The sequence below is a fragment of the Gobio gobio genome, assembly GCF_949357685.1.
Source record: "Gobio gobio genome assembly, chromosome: 4".
NCBI classification, from domain to species: Eukaryota; Metazoa; Chordata; class Actinopteri; order Cypriniformes; family Gobionidae; genus Gobio; species Gobio gobio.
Genome location: NC_137100.1, coordinates 48351669 through 48378902, shown reverse-complemented (window position 1 = coordinate 48378902; position 27234 = coordinate 48351669). Strand labels below are relative to the sequence as shown.

The 27234-nt window shown below is 41.2% G+C and overlaps 1 protein-coding gene across 1 annotated transcript in view; it reads right to left on the bottom strand.

Moving 5' to 3' along the window:
* The window catches only part of LOC307124501 (globoside alpha-1,3-N-acetylgalactosaminyltransferase 1-like), a 120643-nt gene that overhangs the window by 10535 nt on the left and 82874 nt on the right, over positions 1 to 27234 (bottom strand). The window contains exons 5-6 of the mRNA XM_079813734.1: positions 26801 to 26830; positions 26569 to 26706 (exon numbers count right to left, since the gene is read on the bottom strand). Of these exons, the coding sequence (XP_079669860.1) occupies positions 26569 to 26706; positions 26801 to 26830 (168 nt within the window). The remainder of the gene's footprint in view (positions 1 to 26568; positions 26707 to 26800; positions 26831 to 27234) is intronic.

Below are 27234 nucleotides of genomic sequence, written 5' to 3'. Positions count from 1 at the left end.
AAATTTTGAGTCGTGAACAAACTTTTAGTGGTTTTTGATTTATATATTGGCTCAGATGGGTTGCATAAAATCGAGAACCAGGTGCTAAAAAAGTTAAACAAATAAATAAATAAATAGCAAGATTTTAACTGGATGTGATTAAATATTAAACGTCTCGAAATTTGTATCATGTTATCCCTGGGAGACCAAAAGGTTGATCCATTGCAGAGATTCTAAGGTTTTGGTTTAAGTTAGTTTTTGTGAAATGTGTTGAATAAGAACAAGACTGGGTGACCAAGGCACATTAGAGACATCTTACAGAAATGTTAGTTTCTAGGAAAAGACGAAGAATTCATAACCATTTTATTATACACCATGCATACTTTATATTAATTAGAGTAGTTTACTGCTGTTTCCTGCATTTAGCAAAGAAGATCTGCTTGCTTTTTCCTGCAAAGAAGAACTAAGCTTACTAATGAAATGAGGAACTGCTGTTGTGTTAACCAGAAGATACTTCTGAAAATAAGAGACATTAAGAAAAAAGAAAAAAGAAAAAGAAAGGAGCTGTAGGTTTAATTTGAATTATACGGTTCTCTTGAGTGTTCACATTTCAGACCAGGCAACTTCTGGAACAGCTGCCTTGACAAATGGAAGTGGATAGACTGAAGTATTTTCAACGAGAGACGACTGCAGAGAGGAGAAGAGGAAGTGGCTGATGGGCCTTCAGCTCCCCTCCTGAAAGAGGAAGTTGACACTTCTGAGGGGTCAGTGTGGAGAACTAATGATTCAGTGAAGGAAAAGGTTAAACTTTCACTTGAGACTTTTCCTAAGGACAATTTTGCTATGCAGATTGTTGCAGAATTGATCAAAAGCCAAACTGAGAAGCAGAGAAACAACAGAGCCCATACAGCACAACACCAGGCCTTTGAGTGCCACCACAGGCTGACGGTCCAACCCAACAGCCCAATTGCTTCAACTACCTGACTATTCACACAGTACACAGAAGAACTTCCATTCCCTCCCTTGCTGCATTTTCAATGATCATTGCAGAGACCGCTTCAAATTATGTTAATTGTTATATTATTAACTTGATTCCTTTTGATTGTTCACTGATTGCTCACAGCAGTTCTTTGCATTCTCTGTTAAACTAACATTCTGAATCTGCTTTCATTAGGTACCAGTCCAGCCCTTCTGTACATCTTAATGAACAGAAGTGGGAGCTTGACTCACCAATCAGTGAAACTGGGGCTGGATTTGGCATAGCGAGGGTTATTACTTTACATTAACCAACTAGGGGTAAAGACATAAATAGATTATTGACTATGCAGAGTCATCTGGCAAAGAAAAGGGAAAGCAACACTATTGGTCACTACATTTCGTTTAAAGGTAATTTTCTAGATTCAATAAAAATAAATAAATCTAAAATTCCAACTGCTGTCAAAACCAGGGGTACAAGATATTCATGTTTTTGCCATGGATCCAAGATTATGTGGAGATCTCCAATATTCTAAGTAGCTCATGAGCAACAACAAAGAAATGACAAATTGCATTTGAGAAATTGAAATTGGCTCTCTCAACTGCTGACCTAGGTCTATATGATTATTCTAATGATGACTTCTAATGATTTAATTTTGAGAAGTTATTGTTATGTTTGTGATGTTAAACTCAAACTCATGGCGACATGAATAATTGATATCCTAACATTTAGACATTGTTGCAAGGGGAACGCCACAGTGTGTCTACGTTCAGTAGCTTCTGTCGTCGGCAACGTTTTGTTACTGTTCATACGTGGTGGTATTCCACTAATAATATACGTTCCCCATTCAGTTCACAATCGGCTGAGGCAGACGAAAAGGTATGATGCTCTGACCAGAGTGGGGGTGTGAAAGTGTATTAAAGTGTGTGTGAAAGATGAGAGATGGTGCTTGAGACACCAAAGACAAATACATAATTCTCATCAAAACAGCTGTCTCTAAATTTAAGTGTGCTTACATGGCAGAATATGCCCAATAGGGTAATGATCATGGATGAATTTGGCTAACTATCCTGGCCTGGGTTATTGTTGTGGCAGAAAGAAACAGTGCCACACCTGCGCAGCGCATAACTTGGGAAGCAGAGCAAGCGAGCTTGCCCTGTCCACCCCTTAACTTTTTCCTTTTGCAGTATGTCATGATGGATTGCATCGAAACAGAACTGATTCTGTTCCAAATGTATAAAATATTGTCTTGTTACTGTTAACATGAGCAAAGTGGGTTGAGTGTTTTCCAGAAAGAAAAGAAAAATGCTACTGAATGCTACTTATGCTACTGAGTGAGGTGATTATCTGCTGATAATACGTTTCCGTTTGTAAAGCAAGGAGAAACAATTGAATTGGCCAAATGCTGAGAATAAATTTTTAATTCATTGTGCACATCATCCACAAGATGGATAAATAGTGAGAATGCAATTAGATGATAAACCCCAAAATTTAGCATGACAGAAAATTACTTTATGACTGCTCATGGCAATGGAAGTATAAGATTCCAAAAAGAGTCAGGACAGCCCTAAGCCCACATAAAATTGACATAGGTCACACCAAAAAGGATGACCGGCCAGATAAGCAGATGAGTTAATACATGTTGTCACTAACAAAAATACCTGAGGTCTCCATTCACAGGTGATAGTAGGCTATTGGTTACAGGAAAGACCACTTCTTCTTCTTCTTCTTGCCACTTCAATAATATGTAAGAATTCAGAGTAGGTTTAAGGGAAGGATTTGACATATGCAAATTGATAACTTCCTTTGCAGCAATATGAGCCTGTTGTTCCCTTTCGTTCAGTCACTACGACGTAACGTTAGTGACTAACTAATGGGGGTTTTGCTTAGAAGCCTATCATCTTCGAGAACTTTAGAAAACGCCAATGGCGTGCCAATGCCATGGGCATGCGGAATTTGCATACGTAACTCCGCCTCACATCGTGAGTATAAAAGGAAGTACGTGGCAATATCGCATTATGTTTCTGCTTTCGGAGCCAAGAGTACCTACCTCTTCACTCCTCAACAAGCCTTCTGAGACTCTGTCAGCTTCTTCAAGACGATCAGCTTTCCAGTCGGTGTTGGTGTGACGGCGAGTTCCAGTGATCGCATACTTCCTGCCTGCTGATCTGTGCAGTGGTCTGCTAGACAGCTGGTGTGTGTTTCCCTGGGCGCTTCGGCATCGACTGTGAGGCTTCCTCTCACAAAAGAGCTTGCACGTGGCACGTCCTTTTCAGGATGTCTCGCACGTGCACTTCTGGGTGCGGTAGATTTCTTTCGCCTTCTGATGGGCACGAGCGCTGTTTGGTGTGTTTGGGCTTTCAGCACGCTCAGGCAGCGCTCGTGGATGACTCATGTTCTCACTGCGGGAACATGGTCATCTCTGTGTTACGATCGAGACTCCGTGAGCTTCGTGCTGATGCTGGAGCGAGAGTCCCCTCTGCCACACCCCAATCTGCGGTCTCCACCGGAGGCTGCACTTTGGCTGGTGGCCAGGGTGATCTGAGGGTGACGGTGTGGAATAAAGCTCTGACGCTCATGCCTCGGCCCACACCCCCCTCTCATGCACCTGACCCGCCCCGCCTTCAGGCGTCTACATCGGGGCCGGCTCCTGCTGTCCCGACTGTGGCGTTTGACGCGGCGGAAGACGAGGAAATGTCTATCGCCGCATCACAAGGTGGGCTGGAGTCATCTGAGGATGATGATTCGGCTGTGCTGCCGCTTTCGGGTGTGCCAGCATTGCCCGAGTCGGACCCAGAGGTGCCCCCAGTCGAACGCTCTGTTGCAATGCAACTGTGTCCGCAGAGTGCTTCGACCTGGCGCGGTGACCCAAAACACCCCTCCAAGGCCTGTAGGTTTTCATCGTCTCTGGTGGCGAAGACCTATAGAGCTGCGGGGCAGGCCGCCGCTTCGCTGCATGCCATGGCAACCCTCCAGGCTTACCAAGCCCAGTTGCTGTGCGACATGCACGAGGGCCGAGCTGACCCAGGACTCAGCAATGAGTTGCGTGCCGCCACCAACCTCGCTCTCCGGGCGACGAAGGTGATGTCCACAAATGTGGTCCAGGAGAGACACCTATGGCTCACCCTGGCCGATATGCGTGACGGCGAGCGAACCCAGTTCCTCGACGCTCCCATATCCCAGGATGGGCTATTCGGCTGCCCCGGCGGTCAGCTGCTGCCTCCACCCCACCGCCCGCGCAGCTGCCTCAGCCTGCTAGCCGCCGAGGGCGCCCTCCCGCGGTTCCCTCAACCTCTGCGCCACCCAAGCAGCAGCCTCCACCCGGGCCGCGCAGAGGTAACCGCAGGAAGGCGTCCCAGTCCGCTCCAGCCCCACAGCCCGCGAAAAAACGCCAGGCTAAGCGCCGCTCCTGACGCGGACAGCTCAGAGATGGGCAGTTCTTTCCAGGAGACGGCAGCAGGGCCGCTCCTTCCCCCGGTGGAGGGCTGGGGGAGAATCTTTTGTTCAGCTGCTGGCCCCCGGGTCAGCAGCACCCTATTGTGGTTAAAGAAAGAACTGACAATCCCATCCCTGAGCACCCAGAGACCGGTGATGACGGTGCGCGCCACCCCCGGGTCCAGCCACTCGCATCCCTCTCTGTCGCCAGCCTCCTCTCAGAGCAGACCCCAGTGGAACGCACGTCCTTCCCTGGTCTCCTCTGTCAGGACGCAGCCGTTAACCGTGCCCCCACACCGGGACGCCCAACAGCCTCCCATGTCCGGGCCGGTAACGCTGCCTGGCTGCCCCACCCTGGGTACGTCTGTGCTCCGTATGACCCCGCTGGTGCAGTTCCCGGGAGCCTGGCTTCAGCTTCCGGGGCTGTCCCACTGGGTCGCGCGGACCATCAGGCTCGGCTACGCGATTCAGTTTGTGCAGGCTCCTCCTCGTTACAGGGGAGTCCGCCATACCATGGTCGGGGCCAACGCCCCCCGTCATGCGTGCGGAGGTTGCCACCCTGCTGGCGAAGGGTGCGATCGAGCCTGTCCCTCCGGCCGAAATGAAGTCGGGGTTCTACAGCCCCTACTTCATTGTACCCAAGAAAACCGGTGGGTTACGACCAATCCTGGACCTTCGCATCTTGAACCGATCCCTTCACAGGCTTCCGTTCCAGATGTTGACTGTGAAACGCCTTTTCGAATGCGTTCGTCCGCACAATTGGTTTGCAGCGATCGACCTGAAGGACGCCTACTTTCATGTCTCCATCCTTCCTCGACACAGACCGTTCCTACGGTTTGCTTTCGAGGGGCGGGCATATCAGTACGCGGTCCTCCCATTCGGGCTTTCTCTGTCCCCTCGCGTCTTTACGAAGATTGCTGAGGCAGCCCTTGCGCCCCTACGGCAGCACGGGGTTCGCATCCTGAACTACCTTGACGACTGGCTTATACTGGGCCACTCTCGAGAGCAGGTTTGCGGACACAGAGATCGGGTGCTCCAACAGCTAGCCCGTCTGGGCCTTAGGGTCAACTGGGAGAAGAGCAAACTCTGCCCAGCGCAGAGGATCTCTTTTTTCGGTATGGACATCGACTCGGTCGCCATGTGCGCGCAGCTTTCGAGCGAGCGCGCACAGTCTCTGCTGACTTGCCTCCGTCAAATCGAGAGCAAGAGTGCGGTTCCACTGAAACTATTTCAGAGGCTCCTGGGGCATATGGTCTCTGCAGCCGCGGTGACGCCGCTCGGATTGCTTCATATGAGACCGCTTCAGCATTGGCTTCGCGATCGAGTACCGAGATGGGCATGGCAGTCTGGCACGCTCGGGGTACATGTGACTTGGGCCTGCCTACAGACGCTCACCCCGTGGTCGAACCTCAGTTTTCTACGGGCCGGTGTGCCCTTAGAACGAGTTTCCAGACATGTTGTCGTGTCGACGGATGCCTCTGCCACGGGCTGGGGTGCCATGTGCAATGGACAAGCAGCCGCGGGCTCCTGGACAGGACCCCAGCGCCTTCTGCATGTCAATTGCCTCGAGTTGCTGGCAGTACGGTTCACCCTGCAGCGCTTTTGGGCGTTGCTGAAGGGTCAACATGTGCTTGTCAGGACAGACAACACGGCCGTAGTAGCGTACATCAACCACCAGGGCAGTCTACGCTCCCGCCGTATGTCTCAACTCGCCCGCCATCTCGTTCTATGGAGTCAGAAGCGCCTGAGGTCCCTTCGTGCTGTCCATATTCCGGGAGTTCTGAATCGTGCAGCCGACGAGCTCTCACGGTCTCAGCCACTCCCGGGAGAATGGAGACTCCATCCCCAGTCGGTCCAGCTGATTTGGGAACAGTTCGGGGACGCGCAGATAGATCTGTTTGCCTCCCACGACTCTTCCCACTGCCGCCTGTTTTATTCCCTGACCGAGGGCACGCTCGGCACGGATGCGCTGGCGCACAGCTGGCCGCGGGGCCTACGCAAATATGCGTTCCCCCCAGTGAGCCTTCTCGCACAGCTCTTGTGCAAGATCAGGGGAAGGGGGGCATTTTCACATTTAGCTCCTAAACTCTGGAATAGTCTTCCTGATATTGTTCGAGGTTCAGACTCGCTGTCCCAGTTTAAAACTAGATTAAAGACGCATCTCTTTAGCCAAGCATTCACAGTATAATTACCTTTTATACTACTGTTAAATCGGATCAAAAGCATTAATATTCTGAACAGCAGCTATGCTAATTATTTCCCATCTGCTTTTCTGTTGTTATCTCGGGACACTAGTCCCGAGGTAACTAGTTCGTCAGCTCCAGTTTGTATCCAGCCTCTCATGGAGACTTCAGATGCCCCAACACCTGTGATGAGACGACTCGACGCCTGTGAAGAGACGACTCAACGCCAGCGTTGTTATGGCCTAAATTAATACATGATTGATTAACTTTTTCTAACATTTATCTTTAACATTCTCTTTCTAACATTTTTCAATGTACATTTATGAAATGCACTTTCTGTAAAGCTGCTTTGAAACAATGTGTATTGTGAAAAGCGCTATACAAATACATTTGAATTGAATTTAATTGAATTGAAGATCAGGGAGGACAAGGAGCAGGTCCTTCTGGTCGCCCCGTACTGGCACGGCCTGACCTGGTCCCCTGAACTCTTACTCCTTGCGACAGCCCCTCCCTGGCCTTTTCCTCTGAGACCGGACCTCCTTACTCAGAGACGGGGCACCCTATGGCACCCGCGTCCCGATCTGTGGAACCTCCACGTGTGGCTCCTGGATGGGACGCGGCAGGTCTGAGAAGCCTACCGCCTACGGTGGTCGCTACCATCACTTCCGCTAGGGCAGAGTCCACTCGGCATGCCTATGCGTTGAAGTGGAACCTCTTCGTCACCTGGTGCTCTTCTCGCCAAGAAGACCCCTGGAAATGCCCGATCGGGTCTGTGCTCTCGTTTCTCCTAGAGGGGTTGGAGCGAAGGCTGTCTCCCTCCACCCTCAAAGTTTATGTGGCCGCAATATCTGCCCACCACGATCTTTTGGAGAACAAAAAGGTAAGTCAGCATGACCTGATCATCAGGTTCCTGAGGGGAGCGAGGAGACTGAATCCTCCTCGCTCTCCTCTCGTACCCTCTTGGGACCTCTCAGTAGTTTTAGATGCTCTGCAGAGGCCTCCCTTTGAGCCTTTGCAGTCAGTGGATCTTAAATATTTGTCAATGAAGACAGCGATCCTGCCTGCATTGGCCTCCGTCAAGAGGGTCGGGGACCTGCAGGCATTTTTGGTTGACGAAGCATGCTTGGAATTCGGGCCGGCTAACTCTCACGTGATCCTGAGACCCCGGCCTGGATATGTGCCCAAGGTTCCCACCACTCCGTTCAAAGACCAGGTGGTGAACCTGCAAGCGCTGCCCATGGAGGGGGCAGACCCAGCCTTGGCACTGCTCTGTCCAGTATGCGCTCTCCGCGCTTACGTAGACAGGACGCAGTGTTTCAGGACCTCAGACCAGCTCTTTGTCTGTTATGGTGGAGAGCGGAAGGGAAGAGCTCTCTCAAAGCAAAGGCTGTCTAACTGGATAGTGGACACCATTGTTTTGGCTTACCAGCAGCAAGGTCGACCATGTCCCCTTGGGGTTAGGGCCCACTCCACTCGGAGTGTCGCCTCCTCTTGGGCTTTAGCGCATGGTGCCTCGCTAACAGACATTTGCAGAGCTGCAGGCTGGGCAACACCTAACACATTCACCAGATTCTACAATCTCTGAGTGGAGCCAGTGTCCGACTATGTACTCACCCCCCGAGGGGCCGGTAATGGGCCGGGCTCAGGTGTCTCGCTTGCTCGCCATTCCACTCCACGGACTGGATACGTGCGATATATTCCTCAGGTGAGCTCCCCGAGAGCCCTGAGTTCCTCCAGCACCGTTTACGTTGATACCTGTGTGTCTGCCCTCTAACGAGCCCAGACCCTCGTGTCCGGCCAGGTGCCCCGTGTGCATGGTTCCCCTCCGGCGACCCCCACACGTGTATTTCCACCATAAGCCTCCACTTGAGCAGGTGTCTTTCCCTTGGCAAGTCCCTGCCACCCCTAGGGTTAAAAGTCCACCTTCGGCTGGTACCCTAGAGTTTTCCCATATGCAGCCCTTAGCGGGTCATATGTGTACTCTTAAGTCCACCCTACGGGTAGGCATCTTGGCATTTCCTCACTGGAATATGCTTCCCAGTGTACCTTGGTATTCCTGTGTTAAGTGGGAGTCCTTCGTCCGTACTAGTCTTACGACAGGGTACTCACACTTACACAGGGCACTGGAAGACAGCTGAGTGGCAGGATTATATTGGGACCCCCATTCGTTAGTCACTAACGTTACGTCGTAGTGACTGAACGAAAGGGAACATCTCGTTTACAGATGTAACCCTCGTTCCCTGAGGAGGGAACGGAGACGTAACGTCCCGTTGCCACATCAGCTGTGCTACCTGGAATGCAGGAGTTCAGTCTTGGCTCCTCAGCAGGTAACATAATGCGATATTGCCACATACTTCCTTTTATACTCACGCTGTGAGGCGGAGTTACGTATGCAAATTCCGCATGCCCATGGCATTGGCACGCCATTGGCGTTTTCTAAAGTGCTCGAAGATGATAGGCTTCTAAGCGAAACCCCCATTCGTTAGTCACTAACGTTACGTCTCCGTTTCCTCCTCAGGGAACGAGGGTTACATCCGTAACCGAGACGATTTCTTATAAGATCCAGCAAAAGATGATACAAAAAAGGTCTATTAAAGTTAAAAGGCAATGTACTTTGTGGTGTTTAGTTTTTACTCTTTCGTTGATTGAAAATAGAGTGTTAGGCGAAGATGATTATGTCTAGTTAAAGGTTTGAAGGCTCACTAATGATTAGCGTGTAACTTTAACCTAGTAAGGATGGACCCCGTTGCAGCCACAAATATCATAACTATCTATAATAGGCCTACTGTAATTCAAAAAAATTATTAAAAACAGAAAGACGCTATTTCAGCCTTAGGCTACCCAAAGGCCGCGGAAACATGGCCAGTGGGTTCGTTACGCACGTCAATCCATTCCCGGCGTTCTTGGTTTGCTTCTTATTTATTAAATATACAGGCAATTAGATGAAACCTTGATCAAAATTAAAATACAATTTATAGAAAACGAATTTCTCTCTAAACGAATTACTCTAAAGAAAGACTTTCTAAAAAACAAAACTCAATAAAAATCATGTCTGACCCCACTCCATATCTCCAGACATATTGCGCGTCTTATAGCCTATCTTACACATGCTGCTCACTTTTCCTCATTAACATATGAAATTAAAACAATAATATAATAGGCTAATATTTAAACATATAGCCTAACTATGAATCTAAATAGGCTAAGTTTTGCATGTAGCCTACTCCACTCCAAACGCTTCAAACATTTATTTTGTTTATTAAACACAAAGTTTTTAATTTCAAATTTAATTTCTAAATTCAGTTCATATTTCCAACAAACGAAATTCTGAGCCAAAATAATGAAGTGGTAAAAAAAAAAAAAAAAAAAAAAAATATTAAAGAATTCGCAGGCGCTTTCGTCGGCATGAGTATAGGTTATAAGACGCGCAATAGCCTATGTCTGGAGAGGGGGGTCAAACATGATTTTTATTGAGTGTTGTTTTGCAGAAATCATTTCTTTAAAGTGAATTTCGTTTTCTATAAATTGTATTTTAATTTTGATCAAGTTTCATAAACTAATTGCCGTATATTTAATACATAAGAAGCAAAATAAGAACGCCGGGAATGTATTGACGTGCGTAACGAACCCACAGGCCATGTTTCCGCGGCCTTTGAGTAAGGTTGAAAGCGTCTTTCTTTTTAATACATTTCTAGAATATATGTATCACAGTATAACATACAATATATTACAGTAGGCCTATTATAGATAGTTATGTAATTTGTGCACCGGGGTCCGTGATTTCTAGGTTAAAGTTATGCCACTGATGCGAACATGAGGGGTCCATGGCACCTGTTACCCATGGCTGTTATGAACTGCAGGCTACATCAATAGATTACAATACTTTAGTGCTATGGGCATTGCCACTGATACAGGCAGCGGATAAGCCTATTTTACACTGAGCTTGCTTCTGCTTTTTAGACATGGAAGTGTGACAAATGCACATGGGCTATATGAATTCTCTAATGTGGATACAAGCATAATTTTTAGACATCAATGTACAACACGTCCTTATTAGGAGAAAATATATGTCATTATTACGAGAAAAATATGTCGTTTTAACAACATAAGATCTCGTTATTACGAGAAAATATGTTGTTAAAACGACATAAGATCTCGTTATTACGAGAAAAGATGTTGTTAAAACGACATAAGATCTCGTTATTACGACATAATAAAAAAATAATGAGTATGAGACCGTAATGAGACCGTAATGAGATGGTGCAAACAGAATTAAGTAGAAAAGGTTGATTTTGTTACTGCTTGATAAACCAACTGGGATGTCTATGTTTAACAAAATCAACAGGTTGTATTTTTTCTTTCTAAAGGAATGATATGTTTTTGTAAAATTGTAAATCTAATCGAAAGGGAGGAGTGTAGTGGAAATTAATTTTGTTTTATGCAGATTGTATTTACTTTATATTATGTATGTGTTTGCATAACAACAGACAACTGATCTTAGTGTAAAATTACTGTGCATGTGTGCTATCTCAAGTATCAGACAAGACAAGCTAAAATTGTGTTTGCAACAAAAGATGTTACATGTCTACATCCTGCTTATACCACTCTTTCATTTGAAAGCCACGTTTCTAGCATCTGTAAAACTGTATTCTACCATCTTAAAAATATATCTAAATTACGGCACATGCTCTCAATGCAAAATGCTGAACAGTTAGTTCATGCGTTCATGACCTCAAGGCAAGATTATTGTAATGCTCTACTGGGTGGTTGCCCTGCTCGCCTAATAAATAAACTCCAGCTGGTCCAAAACGCAGCAGCTCGAGTTCTTACTAGAACCAGGAAGTATGACCATATTAGCCCAGTTCTGTCAACACTGCTCTGGCTGCCTATTAAACATTGCATACATTTTAAAATCTTGCTTATTACTTACAAAGCACTAAATGGTTTAGCTCCCCAATACTCGAGCGAGCTCTTAACATATTATACTCCATCACGTCTACTGCGGTCTCTAAACTCTGGCCAGTTGATAATACCGAGAATATCCAAATCAACTGCAGGCGGTCTATCCTTTTCCTATTTAGCTCCGAAACTCTGGAACAGTCTTCCTAACATTGTTCGGGATGCAGACACACTCTGTCAGTTTAAATCTAGACTAAAAACACATCTCTTTACTGTGGCATACACATAAAACACTTTTTCAATTAAATGATTGTTAGGCTGCATTAACTATGTCAGCCGGAACCGGGAACACTTCCCATAACACCTGATGTACTCGTTACATCATCAGAAGAATGGCATCTAAGCTAATGATAGTCTCTCTGTTTTATCCCGAGGTTTACTGCAGTCAGCTGGATCCAGGCCGTATCCAGTTCAGATGGTGGACCTGCGCCCAGAGAAGACCAACACAGGACCCTGAAGTGTCTGCAGAGACCGTGATTAGACTCCCCCGGCAACTGCCTCATCGACACGGCATCTCAATAAACCCGTCTCCGGCGTGTTGACTCCGATTGTTTGAATATTACAATTAAATAATACTTAAATCGATATGTCATCCTCAATAAACCCGTCTCCAGCATGTTGCCTCCGGTCCCTCGAATATTCCGATCTATTATGACCTCTGACCTGTAAAGCTGCCAGAATAATAATAGTAATCATACGCTGTTTGTTAATTGGTCAGAGGAGAACTGGCACCCCAACTGAGCCTGGTTTCTCCCAAGGTTTATTTTTCTCCATTAGATCACCTAATGGGGTTTTGGTTTCCTTGCCACTGTTGCCTCTGGCTTGGCGTGCTCAGTTGGGGACACTACATTTTTTAACTAAACATCGAAATAAATCTAATTAATAAACTAAATTAACCATATAAACTAAATTACTGATCTAATTATTGATCTAAAGCCCACACTGTCACTGTTTGATAATTGAAATGAACTGATGACATCAGCGTTTTCTCCAGAATGGCTATACAGCTGAATAAAATTATGCTGCATTATTTTCCTGTTTAACACTGTAAAGCTGCTTTGAAACAATCTACATTGTTAAAAGCGCTATATAAATAAAGTTGACTTGACTTGACTTGACTTGCTGTTTCTTAGAAGAGGCTCCTCTATTTGGGGCCTAGAAAATGAGAGATGGCCTTTGCCTCCTTTTGCTGTATATATCTTCAATTCCACTTAAGCATAACAGGAAAACAGCATAGTGAGGGGTAACAATAAGGCAGCCCGGACTGGGTGAGGCTGTCCTTCTCTGCAGAAACTTTGTATGTGAATGGGCTTCTTGTAAGAATAAAATACTTTGAAGACAACTGGGTTTGGTTTTCATTACAATCTCACCACTAAAGAGTTAAACATTTCCATGACACACGTTAACTGAACAAGTCACACGGTCCCAGACTAACTCTATAAACTGTGCTCACATGCTGTGCTGAACCACAGGTAGAAAACCTGAACACATTCATCCTGGTGAGACTAGGTGTTCTGCAGGTGAACACAGAGCCCTCTGAAGGTCTCTACAGCTGCTAACATTACAAAGACAATTTGCTACATCTCAAGGACTACAACAAACGTCTAACAGTGACCCCATGGGACCCACCAGAATTTGACCCAAGGGATCAAGGGATTTTTATATCACATATAAAAAAACATTTGTACTCACATAAGTGTGTTGCTTCATTCATTCATGTAATCTCATCCTGTCTGCAAATCCAGACTTTTGTTTAAAAAATGAATCCGTGGTGAAATGAAGGAACAAACGTGCAATGTCTTACCCACGTGAGCTGAATCTTAATTAAAAATAAAGTTCAACCACGCATTCATAATATTAGAATCCGAAGGAAGCTTTTGCAGCGGCTGTGTTCTTCCACAACCAGGCACAGCGCCATATCTTGCTATCTTCGACATGTTTTTTGCTCGGTAGCGCAATCCGTTTAGCTTTACAGGGGCCCATGTTATTTATGTTACATTTCTTGCACGAGACATGCAAGGATGTTACGCAGCACCTGAAAATAGTCCCCACCACGCTCCCTGTGCAAGCAGGTTGTCATGTTGGTTATGTAGAAAATCCCAACTTTTCATTTTCTTAGTACACAATGTAACTACAGAAGAGTCAAGTTTTAAATGGGAAAAATATCGAAACTCTTTAGTCATTTTTTTGAGCGAGATGCTAACGGTCTAATCAGATTCAATGATCTATGCTAAGCTATACTAAAAGTGCTACCGCCAGACCCGGAGATCGGCTGAATGGTTTCGAAAACGGTAAAACTCAATTAAATAAGGCTATTTTCAAAAAAAGTGGAGTGTTCATTTAAGCTAACTCAAATCAGCTCCTGAGAGGAGACAGGCTATTTCATTTTTCATCTTCTGTCTTAAAAGTGTTACATTCAATGGTGCAAAATGTGTCTTTGTTTTAAAATGTGTGTGTGTGTGTGTATGAGTATAAAGCCAAAGAAGTTCATCAGTAGTTCTATATTAGGAACAGGAACACATTAGTGTGCGTTTTGTTTTGTGATTTTGCCCTAGTGATTTGATAGTCAACTGGAGAATGTTTACTTTGTTTTATACATCTGTGCCTCAAAATGTTTCCAAAAGTGGTGCAGAGAGGTTCCACATTTCCCACTTGCAAATTATGCCTATAGGATTACATTTAAAAGAATTTTTTTTTACGATCAATTACTCATGATAACCTACATTTAAATAAATACAAAATGAACATGCAGTGGTGCCATGAAGAGTTTTAGGGAAGACAGAATTTTTGGCCCCCTTCTTCCAGATTTTTTTATTTTTTTATTTTTTTACTTTTAATAAGAAATTGAAATTATTAGTTAACATTTATTATTTCAAGTATTGTCCCCTCAGATCTGATTCACAATCCTGTTTTGGGGGTCGCGTCCTGGGCCATGCCCGGCATACTCTGCACCCACCCCCATTGTTGTGGAACAATTTACCCAGACAAAGAGCAATATAAGAACTGGGAATTAACTGGGCTGGATTTCCCGAAACCTTCTTAACCAATGTTCCCTCTAATTTCTTTTCTCGCTGAGCAAAACTTTTCTCTATTGGGCGGACATTTTGGTCACCTGAGCAAAAACATTCTTTACCTTTACAGCGTATGTAAACGCACGCAAAAAAAGTGGTTTCATCATGCAAATATAACTTTTAACTTTAATGTGTCATTTCTATTTTATTTAACTTTAGTGATATATTAAATAAAAAAATAAAATAAAAAACAGTTATTCAGAAGTCACTAAATTAAGCACATTTTACAGTGCTTTTAACTGTAGTCTTCTTTACCAAGAAATACTATTAAAATCTCCCCCAGGACAGTTCAATTCTTTAAAATATAATATAATTAATATAATATAATATAATATAATATAATATAATATAATATAATATAATATAATATAATATAATTAATATAATATAATATAATATAATATAATATAATATAATATAATATAATATAATATAATTAATATAATATAATATAATATAATATAATATAATATAATATAATATAATATGAAAAAAATTAAGTGGTTACTCTGAGATGGTTCTTAATGTGTTTTTGTACAGTCATTTATTGGCGACAGGCAGCATTAAACCATCTATATCAGTGGTTCCCAACCACGTTCCTGGAGGACCCCCAACAGTGCACATTTTGGATGTGTCCTTTGTCTGACACACCCACATCAGGTCTTGGAGTAGCTACTAATGAGCTGATGACCTGAATCAGGTGTGTTTGATTGAGGAGACATGCAAAATGTGCACTGTTGGGGGTCCTCCAGGAACGTGGTTGGGAACCACTGATCTATATTAAATATTTGTTTATTGCTAATGAATTTCCAAGATTTTCTATATCAGGGGTTTTCAAACGTTTTAATGGCAAGGATCCCTAAACATTCCCCTTGTGAGATCAATTCTTTATTATTAGGCTTACACTATAATACAATTATAATAGCCTATAATATAATATAAAAACTAATGGAAGTATTTAAACTGATAGTATATTATATCAGTTTAAATGCTTCAATTTGTTTAAAAAAACTAACTAAAGTAATTAAATAGATCTAATAGCTAAATATGTTCAAGGGAAAATGTGAAATCTTTTATAGTTATCTAAACATCACTGAAACCCAAACCACACACACATCTATTTAAACTGATGTGTGTAACTTTGATTTTTAGAGTTTGCACGCTCCACTTGTGGTTGGTGCAACTGCAAATGCAGGGTTGCCAACTCTCACGCATTTGGCGTGAGACACGCTTTCAGGCTCTGTCTCATGGTCTCACTCTGCCAGTGGTGGAGGAAGTACTGAATCTCAGTACCTCTGTAAAAGTACAAATACCCAGAGATATATTTAAATTAGTAAAAGTAGAATTACCACAATGACAACCCCACTTAAGTAAAAAGTACCTGATTTTAAATGTACTTTAAGTATTAAAAGTAAAAGTACATGAATAACTAGAAAAGTAAAGTTTGTTAACAAACTTTAAGTTGGCTTGAGAAAGCCTGACCAGAAAGTTTGAAGAAGTTAGAAGTTTAAAGTAGTTTAAAGTTAGATTGATAGATTAGTTGAAAGAAAGAAAGATATATGATGATACTGCTTGTCTGTATGAATGATATAAACCAACCCCCATGTCTCTACGATGTTCTGAATTAGAGATATAGGTCTTAGTATACGGTTGCTAGGGTACTCTGTTTGGTTGCTAGGGGGGCTTGGCAGCATCCAACGATGATACTGCTTGTCTGTATGAATGATATAAACCAACCCCCATGTCTCTACGATGTTCTGAAGCAGAGATATAGGTCTTGGTATACGGTTGCTAGGGTACTCTGTTTGGTTGCTAGGGGGGCTTGGCAGCATCCAATGATGATACTGCTTGTCTGTATGAATGATATAAACCAACCCCCATGCCTCTATGATGTTCTGAAGCAGAGATATAGGTCTTGGTAAACGGTTGCTAGGGTACTCTGTTTGGTTGCTAGGGGGGCTTGGCAGCATCCAATGATGATACTGCTTGTCTGTATGAATGATATAAACGAACCCCCATGTCTCTACGATGTTCTGAAGCAGAGATATAGGTCTTGGTATACGGTTGCTAGGGTACTCTGTTTGGTTGCTAGGGGGGCTTGGCAGCATCCAATGATGATACTGCTTGTCTGTATGAATGGTATAAACCAACCCCCATGTCTCTACGATGTTCTGAAGCAGAGATATAGGTCTTGGTATACGGTTGCTAGGGTACTCTGTTTGGTTGCTAGGGGGGCTTGGCAGCATCCAACGATGATACTGCTTGTCTGTATGAATGATATAAACCAACCCCCATGTCTCTACGATGTTCTGAAGCAGAGATATAGGTCTTGGTATATGGTTGCTAGGGTACTCTGTTTGGTTGCTAGGGGGGCTTGGCAGCATCCAATGATGATACTGCTTGTCTGTATGAATGATATAAACCAACCCCCATGCCTCTATGATGTTCTGAAGCAGAGATATAGGTCTTGGTAAACGGTTGCTAGGGTACTCTGTTTGGTTGCTAGGGGGGCTTGGCAGCATCCAATGATGATACTGCTTGTCTGTATGAATGATATAAACCAACCCCCATGTCTCTACGATGTTCTGAAGCAGAGATATAGGTCTTGGTATACGGTTGCTAGGGTACTCTGTTTGGTTGCTAGGGGGGCTTGGCAGCATCCAATGATGATACTGCTTGTCTGTATGAATGATATAAACCAACCCCCATGTCTCTATGATGTTCTGAGGCAGAGATATAGGTCTTGCTAAACGGTTGCTAGGGTACTCTGTTTGGTTGCTATGGAGTGGCTTGGCAGCATCCAATGATGATACTGCTTGTCTGTATGAATGATATAAACCAACCCCCATGTCTCTACGATGTTCTGAAGCAGAGATATAGGTCTTGGTATACGGTTGCTAGGGTACTCTGTTTGGTTGCTAGGGGGGCTTGGCAGCATCCAATGATGATACTGCTTGTCTGTATGAATGATATAAACCAACCCCCATGCCTCTATGATGTTCTGAAGCAGAGATATAGGTCTTGGTAAACGGTTGCTAGGGTACTCTGTTTGGTTGCTAGGGGGGCTTGGCAGCATCCAATGATGATACTGCTTGTCTGTATGAATGATATAAACCAACCCCCATGTCTCTACGATGTTCTGAAGCAGAGATATAGGTCTTGGTATACGGTTGCTAGGGTACTCTGTTTGGTTGCTAGGGGGGCTTTGCAGCATCCAATGATGATACTGCTTGTCTGTATGAATGATATAAACCAACCCCCATGTCTCTACGATGTTCTGAAGCAGAGATATAGGTCTTGGTAAACGGTTGCTAGGCTGCTTTCTAATGGTTGCTAGGGCGTGGCTATGAAGTGTTGACGGTGATATGTGATTGGCTGTTGATGCCCCGAGTCAAACAAACCCACCCTCGTGTTTCTATGACACTTCTATCCAAAGATATCCCTTTGATGTTTTTCAATGGAAGTCTATGGGATCAGTTGCTAGGGAGCTCTAAATGGTTGCTAGGGGCGTGGCTTCATAGGTTGACAATCATCCTGGGATAGTGATTGGCTGTCTGAGTAAATTGAGCCCACCCCCTTGTCTCTGAGACACTGTGAGCCAGAGCCAAAGATGGATTAGTTAGAAATAAATATTAGTTAAAAAAGAAAGAAAGAAAGAAAGAACGAAAGAAAGAAAGATGGATTAGTTAAAATGAAAGAAATTAGAATGAAAGAAAGAAAGATGGATTAGTTAGAATGAAAGAAATTAGAATGAAAGAAAGAAAGATGGATTCGTTAGAATGAAAGAAAGAAAGATGGATTAGTTAGAATGAATGAAAGAAAGATGGATTAGTTAGAATGAAAGAAATTAGAATGAAAGAAAGAAAGATGGATTAGTTAGAATGAAAGAAATTAGAATGAAAGAAAGAAAGATGGATTAGTTAGAATGAAAGAAAGAAAGATGGATTAGTTAGAATGAAAGAAAGAAAGATGGATTAGTTAGAAAGAAAGAAAGAAAGAAAGAAAGAAAGAAAGAAAGAAAGAAAGAAAGAAAGAAAGAAAGAAAGAAAGAAAGAAAGAAAGAAAGAAAGAAAGAAAGAAAGAAAGAAAGAAAGATGGATTATTAGTTAGAATGAAAGAAAGATGGATTAGTTAGAATGAAAGAAAGATGGATTAGTTAGAATGAAAGAAAGATGGATTAGTTAGAATGAAAGAAAGAAAGAAAGATGGATTAGTTAGAATGAAAGAAAGAAAGAAAGATGGATTAGTTAGAATGAAAGAAAGAAAGATGGATTAGTTAGAATGAAAGAAAGATTGATTAGTTAGAAAGAAAGAAAGATGGATTAGTTAGAATGAAAGAAAGAAAGAAAGAAAGAAAGATGGATTAGTTAGAATGAAAGAAAGATGGATTAGTTAGAGTGAAAGAAAGATGGATTAGTTAGAATGAAAGAAAGATGGATTAGTTAGAATGAAAGAAAGATGGATTAGTTAGAAAGAAAGAGGGATTAGTTAGAATGAAAGAAAGATGGATTAGTTAGAATGAAAGAAAGATGGATTAGTTAGAATGAATGAAAGATGGATTAGTTAGAATGAAAGAGGGATTAGTTAGAAAGAAAGATGGATTAGTTAGAATGAAAGAAAGATGTATTAGTTAGAATGAATGAAAGATGGATTAGTTAGAATGAAAGAAAGATGGATTAGTTAGAATGAATGAAAGATGGATTAGTTAGAATGAATGAAAGATGGATTAGTTAGAATGAAAGAAAGATGGATTAGTTAGAATGAATGAAAGATGGATTAGTTAGAATGAAAGAAAGATGGATGGATTAGTTAGAATGAAAGAAAGAAAGAAAGAAAGATGGATTAGTTAGAAAGAAAGAAAGAAAGAAAGAAAGATGGATTAGTTAGAATGAAAGAAAGAAAGAAAGATGGATTAGTTAGAATGAAAGAAAGAAAGAAAGATGGATTAGTTAGAATGAAAGAAAGAAAGATGGATTAGTTAGAATGAAAGAAAGATTGATTAGTTAGAAAGAAAGAAAGAAAGATGGATTAGTTAGAATGAAAGAAAGAAAGAAAGAAAGAAAGAAAGAAAGAAAGAAAGAAAGAAAGAAAGAAAGAAAGAAAGAAAGAAAGAAAGAAAGAAAGAAAGAAAGAAAGAAAGAAAGAAAGAAAGAAAGAAAGAAAGAAAGATGGATTAGTTAGAATGAAAGAAAGATGGATTAGTTAGAGTGAAAGAAAGATGGATTAGTTAGAATGAAAGAAAGATGGATTAGTTAGAATGAAAGAAAGATGGATTAGTTAGAAAGAAAGAGGGATTAGTTAGAATGAAAGAAAGATGGATTAGTTAGAATGAAAGAAAGATGGATTAGTTAGAATGAATGAAAGATGGATTAGTTAGAATGAAAGAGGGATTAGTTAGAAAGAAAGATGGATTAGTTAGAATGAAAGAAAGATGGATTAGTTAGAATGAAAGAAAGATGGATTAGTTAGAATGAATGAAAGATGGATTAGTTAGAATGAAAGAGGGATTAGTTAGAAAGAAAGATGGATTAGTTAGAATGAAAGAAAGATGGATTAGTTAGAATGAATGAAAGATGGATTAGTTAGAATGAAAGAAAGATGGATTAGTTAGAATGAATGAAAGATGGATTAGTTAGAATGAAAGAAAGATGGATTAGTTAGAATGAAAGAAAGAAAGAAAGAAAGAAAGATGGATTAGTTAGAAAGAAAGAAAGAAAGAAAGAAAGATGGATTAGTTAGAATGAAAGAAAGAAAGATGGATTAGTTAGAATGAAAGAAAGAAAGATGGATTAGTTAGAATGAAAGAAAGAGACGATAAGAGATAGATAGATAGATAGATAGATAGATAGATAGATAGATAGATAGATAGATAGATAGATAGATAGATAGATAGATAGATAGATAGATAGATAGATAGATAGATAGATAGATAGATAGATTGATTGATTGATAGATAGATAGATAGATAGATAGATAGATAGATAGATAGATAGATAGATAGATAGATAGATAGATAGATAGTTTGAAGATAGATAGATAGATAGATAGATAGATAGATAGATAGATAGATAGATAGATAGATAGATAGATAGATAGATAGATAGATAGATAGATAGATAGATAGATAGATAGATAGATAGATAGATAGGTAATTTAAAGCTTAATTGAGTATCAATGGCTTCTTGCAGTTTAACTTAAACAGTTCAAACAGTCATGAACCTTCGGTCAATGAAAGTCTATGGGATTTTTATGATTTTGAATATTAATTTTTAAGAAAACCATAATTAAAATCAGTCTGAAAAGATATAGCACACCGAGTCAGACTAGTCCGAAGGTCTGTACCAAGTTTGGAGTTTGTAGAGTTAAAGCTCTAGGAGGAGTAGCAGTTGGAAATTTGAGTCAGAAAAATAATAATAATAAGTTTATAAGGATTTCAGTAAGTTGGCTTTCTCAAGCCAACTTAATAATTTATTCTCTTAATGTCTATTCTAATAATAAAAAATAAAAAAACTGTATGGGCTGTGGCATTTTAATTAAGTTAGTTTTGGGTTAATGTAATTGTGCTTACCATCTGTGGCTCAGTTTACAATCTAACTTACAATTCTGGTTGTCTATCAGGATGATCTGCAGAATTAAATATCATTATTCTGAAGCAATATTCGCACCAGTGTTCAATCAGCTTTGACGTATTTAAATGTTATGAGATTGTTTTAAAAAAAAATTTGAATACAAATCAGAAATGTTGGAAAGAATGTTTAAACATGAAACTAAACTGGCAGTAGGTGGCGCAGGTCTTAATGAGTGAATCATTGAGTCGATTTGTTCAAACGCTGAATCATTCAGTAACACGCTGTTGCTGTGAGATGTGTCATGGTTCTGCTGTGATCTTTGTTTGGAACTATTTTCGCTGCTGAAATAGTACAAAAACAGTTAATAAATTGCATCTAAAATGTAAGTGACTTTTTGTTAATTAATTGTTTATGGAACTGTCAGTGTCATATGAAATCAGTGACACATTTTCAGTCGTGATGGTATTCAGGAAAACAACACTCTTGGTCGTTTGATGTTTTTAACTGTATTATATGTTATAAATATAAAAAAGTAACATTTTGAATCAATCCTACAGTATGCGACTGCAGTTTCTCTGTGAGCGGCGCTGGTTTGTTTCCATTTCTCCTCGTGAGGCTAGCGAAAATAACGAAAATGTAACGGAACGTTGTAGAAATGTAGTAGAGTAGTATAATAATTGCTGCAAAATGTAACGAAGTAAAAGTAAAAAGTATGCACTATTGATTGTACTTAAGTACAGATACGTGAAAAATTTACTTAAGTAAAGTACCGAAGTATTTGTACTTCGTTACATTCCACCACTGCACTCTGCCCAACTTAATCTCATGCCAAATTGCCAAACCTGCTTTTGATATTAAACAGTCTAAGCTTTTACATTTTTTAATGTTTTAATGTGAAATTATAAACAATAAATAGCGTTTTGGGGCTAATGTGGGATAACAGTTAAATGAAAAATAAATTACATGCTATTAAAGGGATAGTTCACCCAAAAATGAAAATTAGCCCATGATTTACTCACCCTCAAGTCATCCTAGGTATATTATGACATTCTTCTTTCAGACGAATAAAATCTGAGTTATATTAAAAAATGTCCTGGCTAATCCAAGCTTTATAATGGCAGTGAATTGTTGCATCGTTTTTGAAGTCCATAAAAGTGCATCTGTCCGTCATATAACTGCTCCACACGGCTCCGGGGATTTAATAAAGGCCTTCTGAAGCAAAGCAATGTGTTTTTGTAAGAAAAATTCCACCAGATTGCCTTCCATATTCAATTTACAGAAAAAGTGTAGTGCCTCTCGTATTTCAAAATGCTTACGCTATGTCTTTTCCTATCTGCCGGAAGCTAGATAGGCCTTTATTAACCCCCCGGAGCCGTGTGAAGCAGTTATATGATGGATAGATGCACTTTTGTGGACTTTTCATTTTTGGGTGAACTAACCCTTTAAGTCCGTCTAGCCTGACAAGCCAGACCCACATCAAGATGTTGGTTCTGGAAACTCACCATTGACAGGGCTCAATCCGAGGGGCGGGATAAACTGTTGCCTTTCAAATTCCCCCTGCACGCAATTGGACAGCGCCACAACCAACCAAAGCAAAGAAGAAGGTGAAGCCAAGCTAACGTTAGTTGATAGACTTTCAACGAATCAGGTAGGCAAAACTTCAAACATATCTTCTTTTCATAAGAATAACTTCAGTGCCGTTCTTTCGGCCAAAGCCAATTCAAAAGACCGCTGTTCGTCAGCTTCTTTGTTTTATGAGTAGCACGCAGAACCTCCGCAACTCTTCCATGACGTGCCGTCATTATGTTAAGCCCGCGATGTGAAATTTTAAAACGTTAATAACTTACATCCTAATAATTTTAATGATCAGGGGCGTCAGACTGGGGGTAAAACCAGTACTGATTACCAGGGCCCCAAGGGCAGAGAGGGCCCTTGAAACGTCTGGGATATATTTTAACATGGAACATGGGGGCCCATCAGAACTGCCTATGCATAGGGCCCGGGATTTTGTGCTAAGCCCCTGTTAATGATACCTATAAGTACACACAAGTGAATATTAATGAATGCGAACACATACTTTAACCCAAGAAACGTTTAAACTAGTGCTAAAATAGTGTAAAATAGTTGGCAACCCTGTAAATGTCTGTTTTGTTACCGTGCTGTGTCCATCATCTGTTATTTCCACCACTTAATCAAACCACTCTTCTTTAAAACATGATGAGGTTTGATTCCACGTCTTTGCGTTTCTCGTTGCCTCTCATTTTGAGCTATTTGGACCACAAACACGACTCACTGCTGCGTGCTCACACGTGACATCATTGTCTTTCTCTTATCTGCTTGGAGCGATTTCCGCGAGTCCAGATTTAACCGCTGAACATGACGACATTGTGTGTAAGTATAACGTCTAATGTTTTTCTCATTCCTTTTATTAATACCAGTCTCATGTAATTGTTTTCCAGCTGCCTGTAAGACGTATTATGAATCGACACGCCGGAGCTTCAGATACAAACAACCTGAACCTACATCGCAGGCGGAAACTGCGAAGTTTAGCTCAGAGTCGATCAAGAAGAAAAAGGGTAAGATTTATTATATTAGATCCGTTTTTTGTCAATGTGAGTATTTTTCAGGTTGCTTATTGTCTTTATGGATTGTATTACAGTTGCTGAGAGCGAGACGAAGTGTGCTGGCTGAGGATGAGGTGGACATTTGGAAGTCCGCGACCATGAACTCATGTCTGACGAGGAAGACGGCATTGTTTACGGGGTGTCTGGATGGATTGTGTGGCCACTGCCCTCTCGTATACGCCTGTGTTCCCCGAATGTGTTGGGCACTTATCTTTGACGTTTTTGGGGGGCAACATAAGAGATATTACTGCTGCACTGTACATAGTTGTGTTTGACAATAAAGCTCTTTCTTTGAATGAACAGCTGTGTGTTTATAAATGAAGCTCTTTCTTTGAATAAACGGCACGGTCCGTATAATTTCTAAATATATTCATTGATGGTATGAATAGTGTACTTCATAGCACAATAACATTAATATAAAACATAAATTATTACAACATAAATTATATATTTATATTTATTATTATTATTATTATTGGGGTTTACATTTATAATGAGCCAGGGGGACCAATAATGATTGGTTTGCAGTGGTCTACCAACCAATCACGAGGGATTTTTCTTGTTTAAAAGTAGTGGCCTCAGCCAATACTGAGTGAGTAAATTCAAGTCTGGCCGTTGACTCTCTGGTTTCGCTGCTACTCATATGCTAATTAGAGGCGTCGCACCTCCGCGCGGTCTCTCTGCGGGGGGCTCTCCACCTACGTCATGGTTCATTTACGACAATTTGTGGCACAGACAAACGCGACGTTCGCTGCCTTTAAATTGTCGAAAACTGCAGAAAATTAGGGAGATTTCCGGGAGTCTACAGGCGTTTACGGGGTCGAAAATCCCACTTTTCATGCAGTGTAAAGGACAAGGGCGCAAGCCTAAGCTGAACAACCGTGATCTCCGATCCCTCAGGCGGCACTGCATCAAGAATCGTCATTCATCTATAAGCGATATCACCACATGAGCTCAGGACTACTTTGGCAAACCTTTGTCAAGTTCCACAATACGTAGTTACATTCACAAATGCCAGTTAAAACTGTACTGTGCCAAAAGGAAGCCAGTGTTAACAGTGTCCAGAAGCGCCGTCGACTTCTCTGGGCTCGGAGGCATCTGGGATGGACCATCACACAGTGGAAATGTGTACTGTGGTCAGATGAATCAGTATTTCAGGTATTTTTTTGGGAGGAATGGACGCCGTGTGCTCCGGACCAAAGAAGAAAAGGATCATCCAGACTGTTACCAGCAACAAGTCCAAAAGCCAGGGTCTCTCAAGGGTTCTGTCAGTGCCCTTGGCAAAGGTAACTTGCACTTCTGTGAAGGCACCATTAATGCTGAAAAGTACATAGAGATTTTGGAGCATGATATGCTGCCTTCAAGAAGACATCTTTTCCAGGGACGTCCATGCATATTTCAACAAGACAATGCAAAACCACATTCTGCACACATTACAAAGTCCTGGCTGCGGAGGAAAAGGGTACGGGTACTTGACTGGCCTGCCTGCAGTCCCGACCTGTCTCCAATAGAGATTGTGTGGCGCATTTTGAAGAGCAAAATGCGACAACGAAGACCCCGTACTGTTGCCCACCTTAAGACTTGTTTGCAGGAAGAATGGGACAAAATTACACCTGAAACATCACTCATCTTCATCACTTGGTGTCTTCAGTCCCTAAACGTCTTTTAAGTGTTGTGAAAAGGAATGGCAACATTACAAAGTGGTAAATGCTTTACTGTCCCAACTTTTTTTGAAATGTGTTGCAGGTCTGAATGACAGGAAAGGATGCATATTTACAAATTACATGAAGTTGACCAGACAAAACATGAAATATTTTGTGTTCATATTGTCTGCAATGAAATACAAGTCAAAGTAAATTTAGAAATCACTTCTTTTTTTTTTTTTGCGTTTTCCATACTGTCCCAACTTTTTCTGATTTGGGGTTGTACAATCAAATGGATTTCTCCCCACATTTTGCGTCTGTGTCTATCGTCTGCGCAGCATTTTATTCTTTCTGCACGTCCGCGGCCGCGCGCAGCTTAGAGGGAACATTGTTCATAACGGAGCAGTACGGAGAAAAGTGAGTGTTTCAACTGGCCTCGTAGGACAACGAAGTAAGTGCATTCTGGGAGTTGTTGTCTTTCATCCACATGAGACAAAAATACATTTTCTGTCTTTTCTCAGTCTAGAAGGCACCAAATTCAAAAATAATTTCACATTTCTACTGCATAAATGACACAGTTTAAATACACATTCATCTTCCCAGCACTGAAGTGCCCCTTTAACTGCATTTATCACTTCTTGTAGCTACCTTAAGCTGACTGTTTTTAACACAGTTATAGTTAAATTATACATAATGTATTGATATAATTTTCATTTTAGTATTTTTTTTATATTTTATATTTAATGTAATTATCAGGAAGTCGGCCATTTTAACGGCTGTCTCAATTGCTAAATCCTTCAAGTAGACATAAACATTCGCTCTCTAAAAGGTCCCACAATGCACCATGAAAATAAGAGAGCATCGATGCTCACTATGTTCCCTTACCAGAAATTCTGAAGCATGAAACATAAATTGCGTGTGCCAACTCAATATACAGAATGACATGCGTTAGATATATAAAAAAACATTATTAAATTATATGTCAGTAAGTAAGTAAGTAATGAACATAATTTAGCTAACAAGTATTAATTTATGGCTGAAATATTGCAGGGATATGTGCATAGAAAAGGCATTCTTGTTTATTTGATATTGTTTCAACTCAAAGATTAGAGGAGAGATAGGAACTCACTTTCCAAGAGCGAAGACTGTAGTTGCTATGGTGATGTTTTGTTGTTTGTAGATCGCATCAATCAACGTGGGATCAAATGTTCCTTCCCATACAACTGGGGCCAACCATGGAGTCAAGAGAATACCTTTTCCATCTGGGCTGTTTAAAATAGGAAATTCACAATACAAATGCATTGTAGTATAAATGAAAAATGAAAGAAAAAATCTTTATAAAAAATTATATATGCTCTTACCCCAGTACCCTGGGCTGATTGTATGAAAGCCTGTAAAAAAAAAAAAAAAAAAGACAGTTGTTGTAAAATAATCCGTTGTGAACAGATGTCTTGTAATTATCTCCTACACTCACAGCTTGTTATTCCTCATTCCTTTAGACTGAATTTTGACTTCCACCTTCTGTTAGATGATGTGTCTTCATCTAAAGCATCTAAAGCTCTTAATTGTATCTTACCATCTAAAGCTCTTTATGACTTTACTTATTATTAATAATACATAGTATTATAAATAATATATATATTATATATTTACTTTATTATTGTTAAAACTCTGTTAGTGCATTATACCAAAACCAGTTCCCCTTGTTACCTGTCAACTTCTGTGTTTTGTGGGCAGTTCCTTTTTAATCTTGTTTTCTTTTGTTGTTGTTTTAAAGTGGCATTTAGGCGTTATT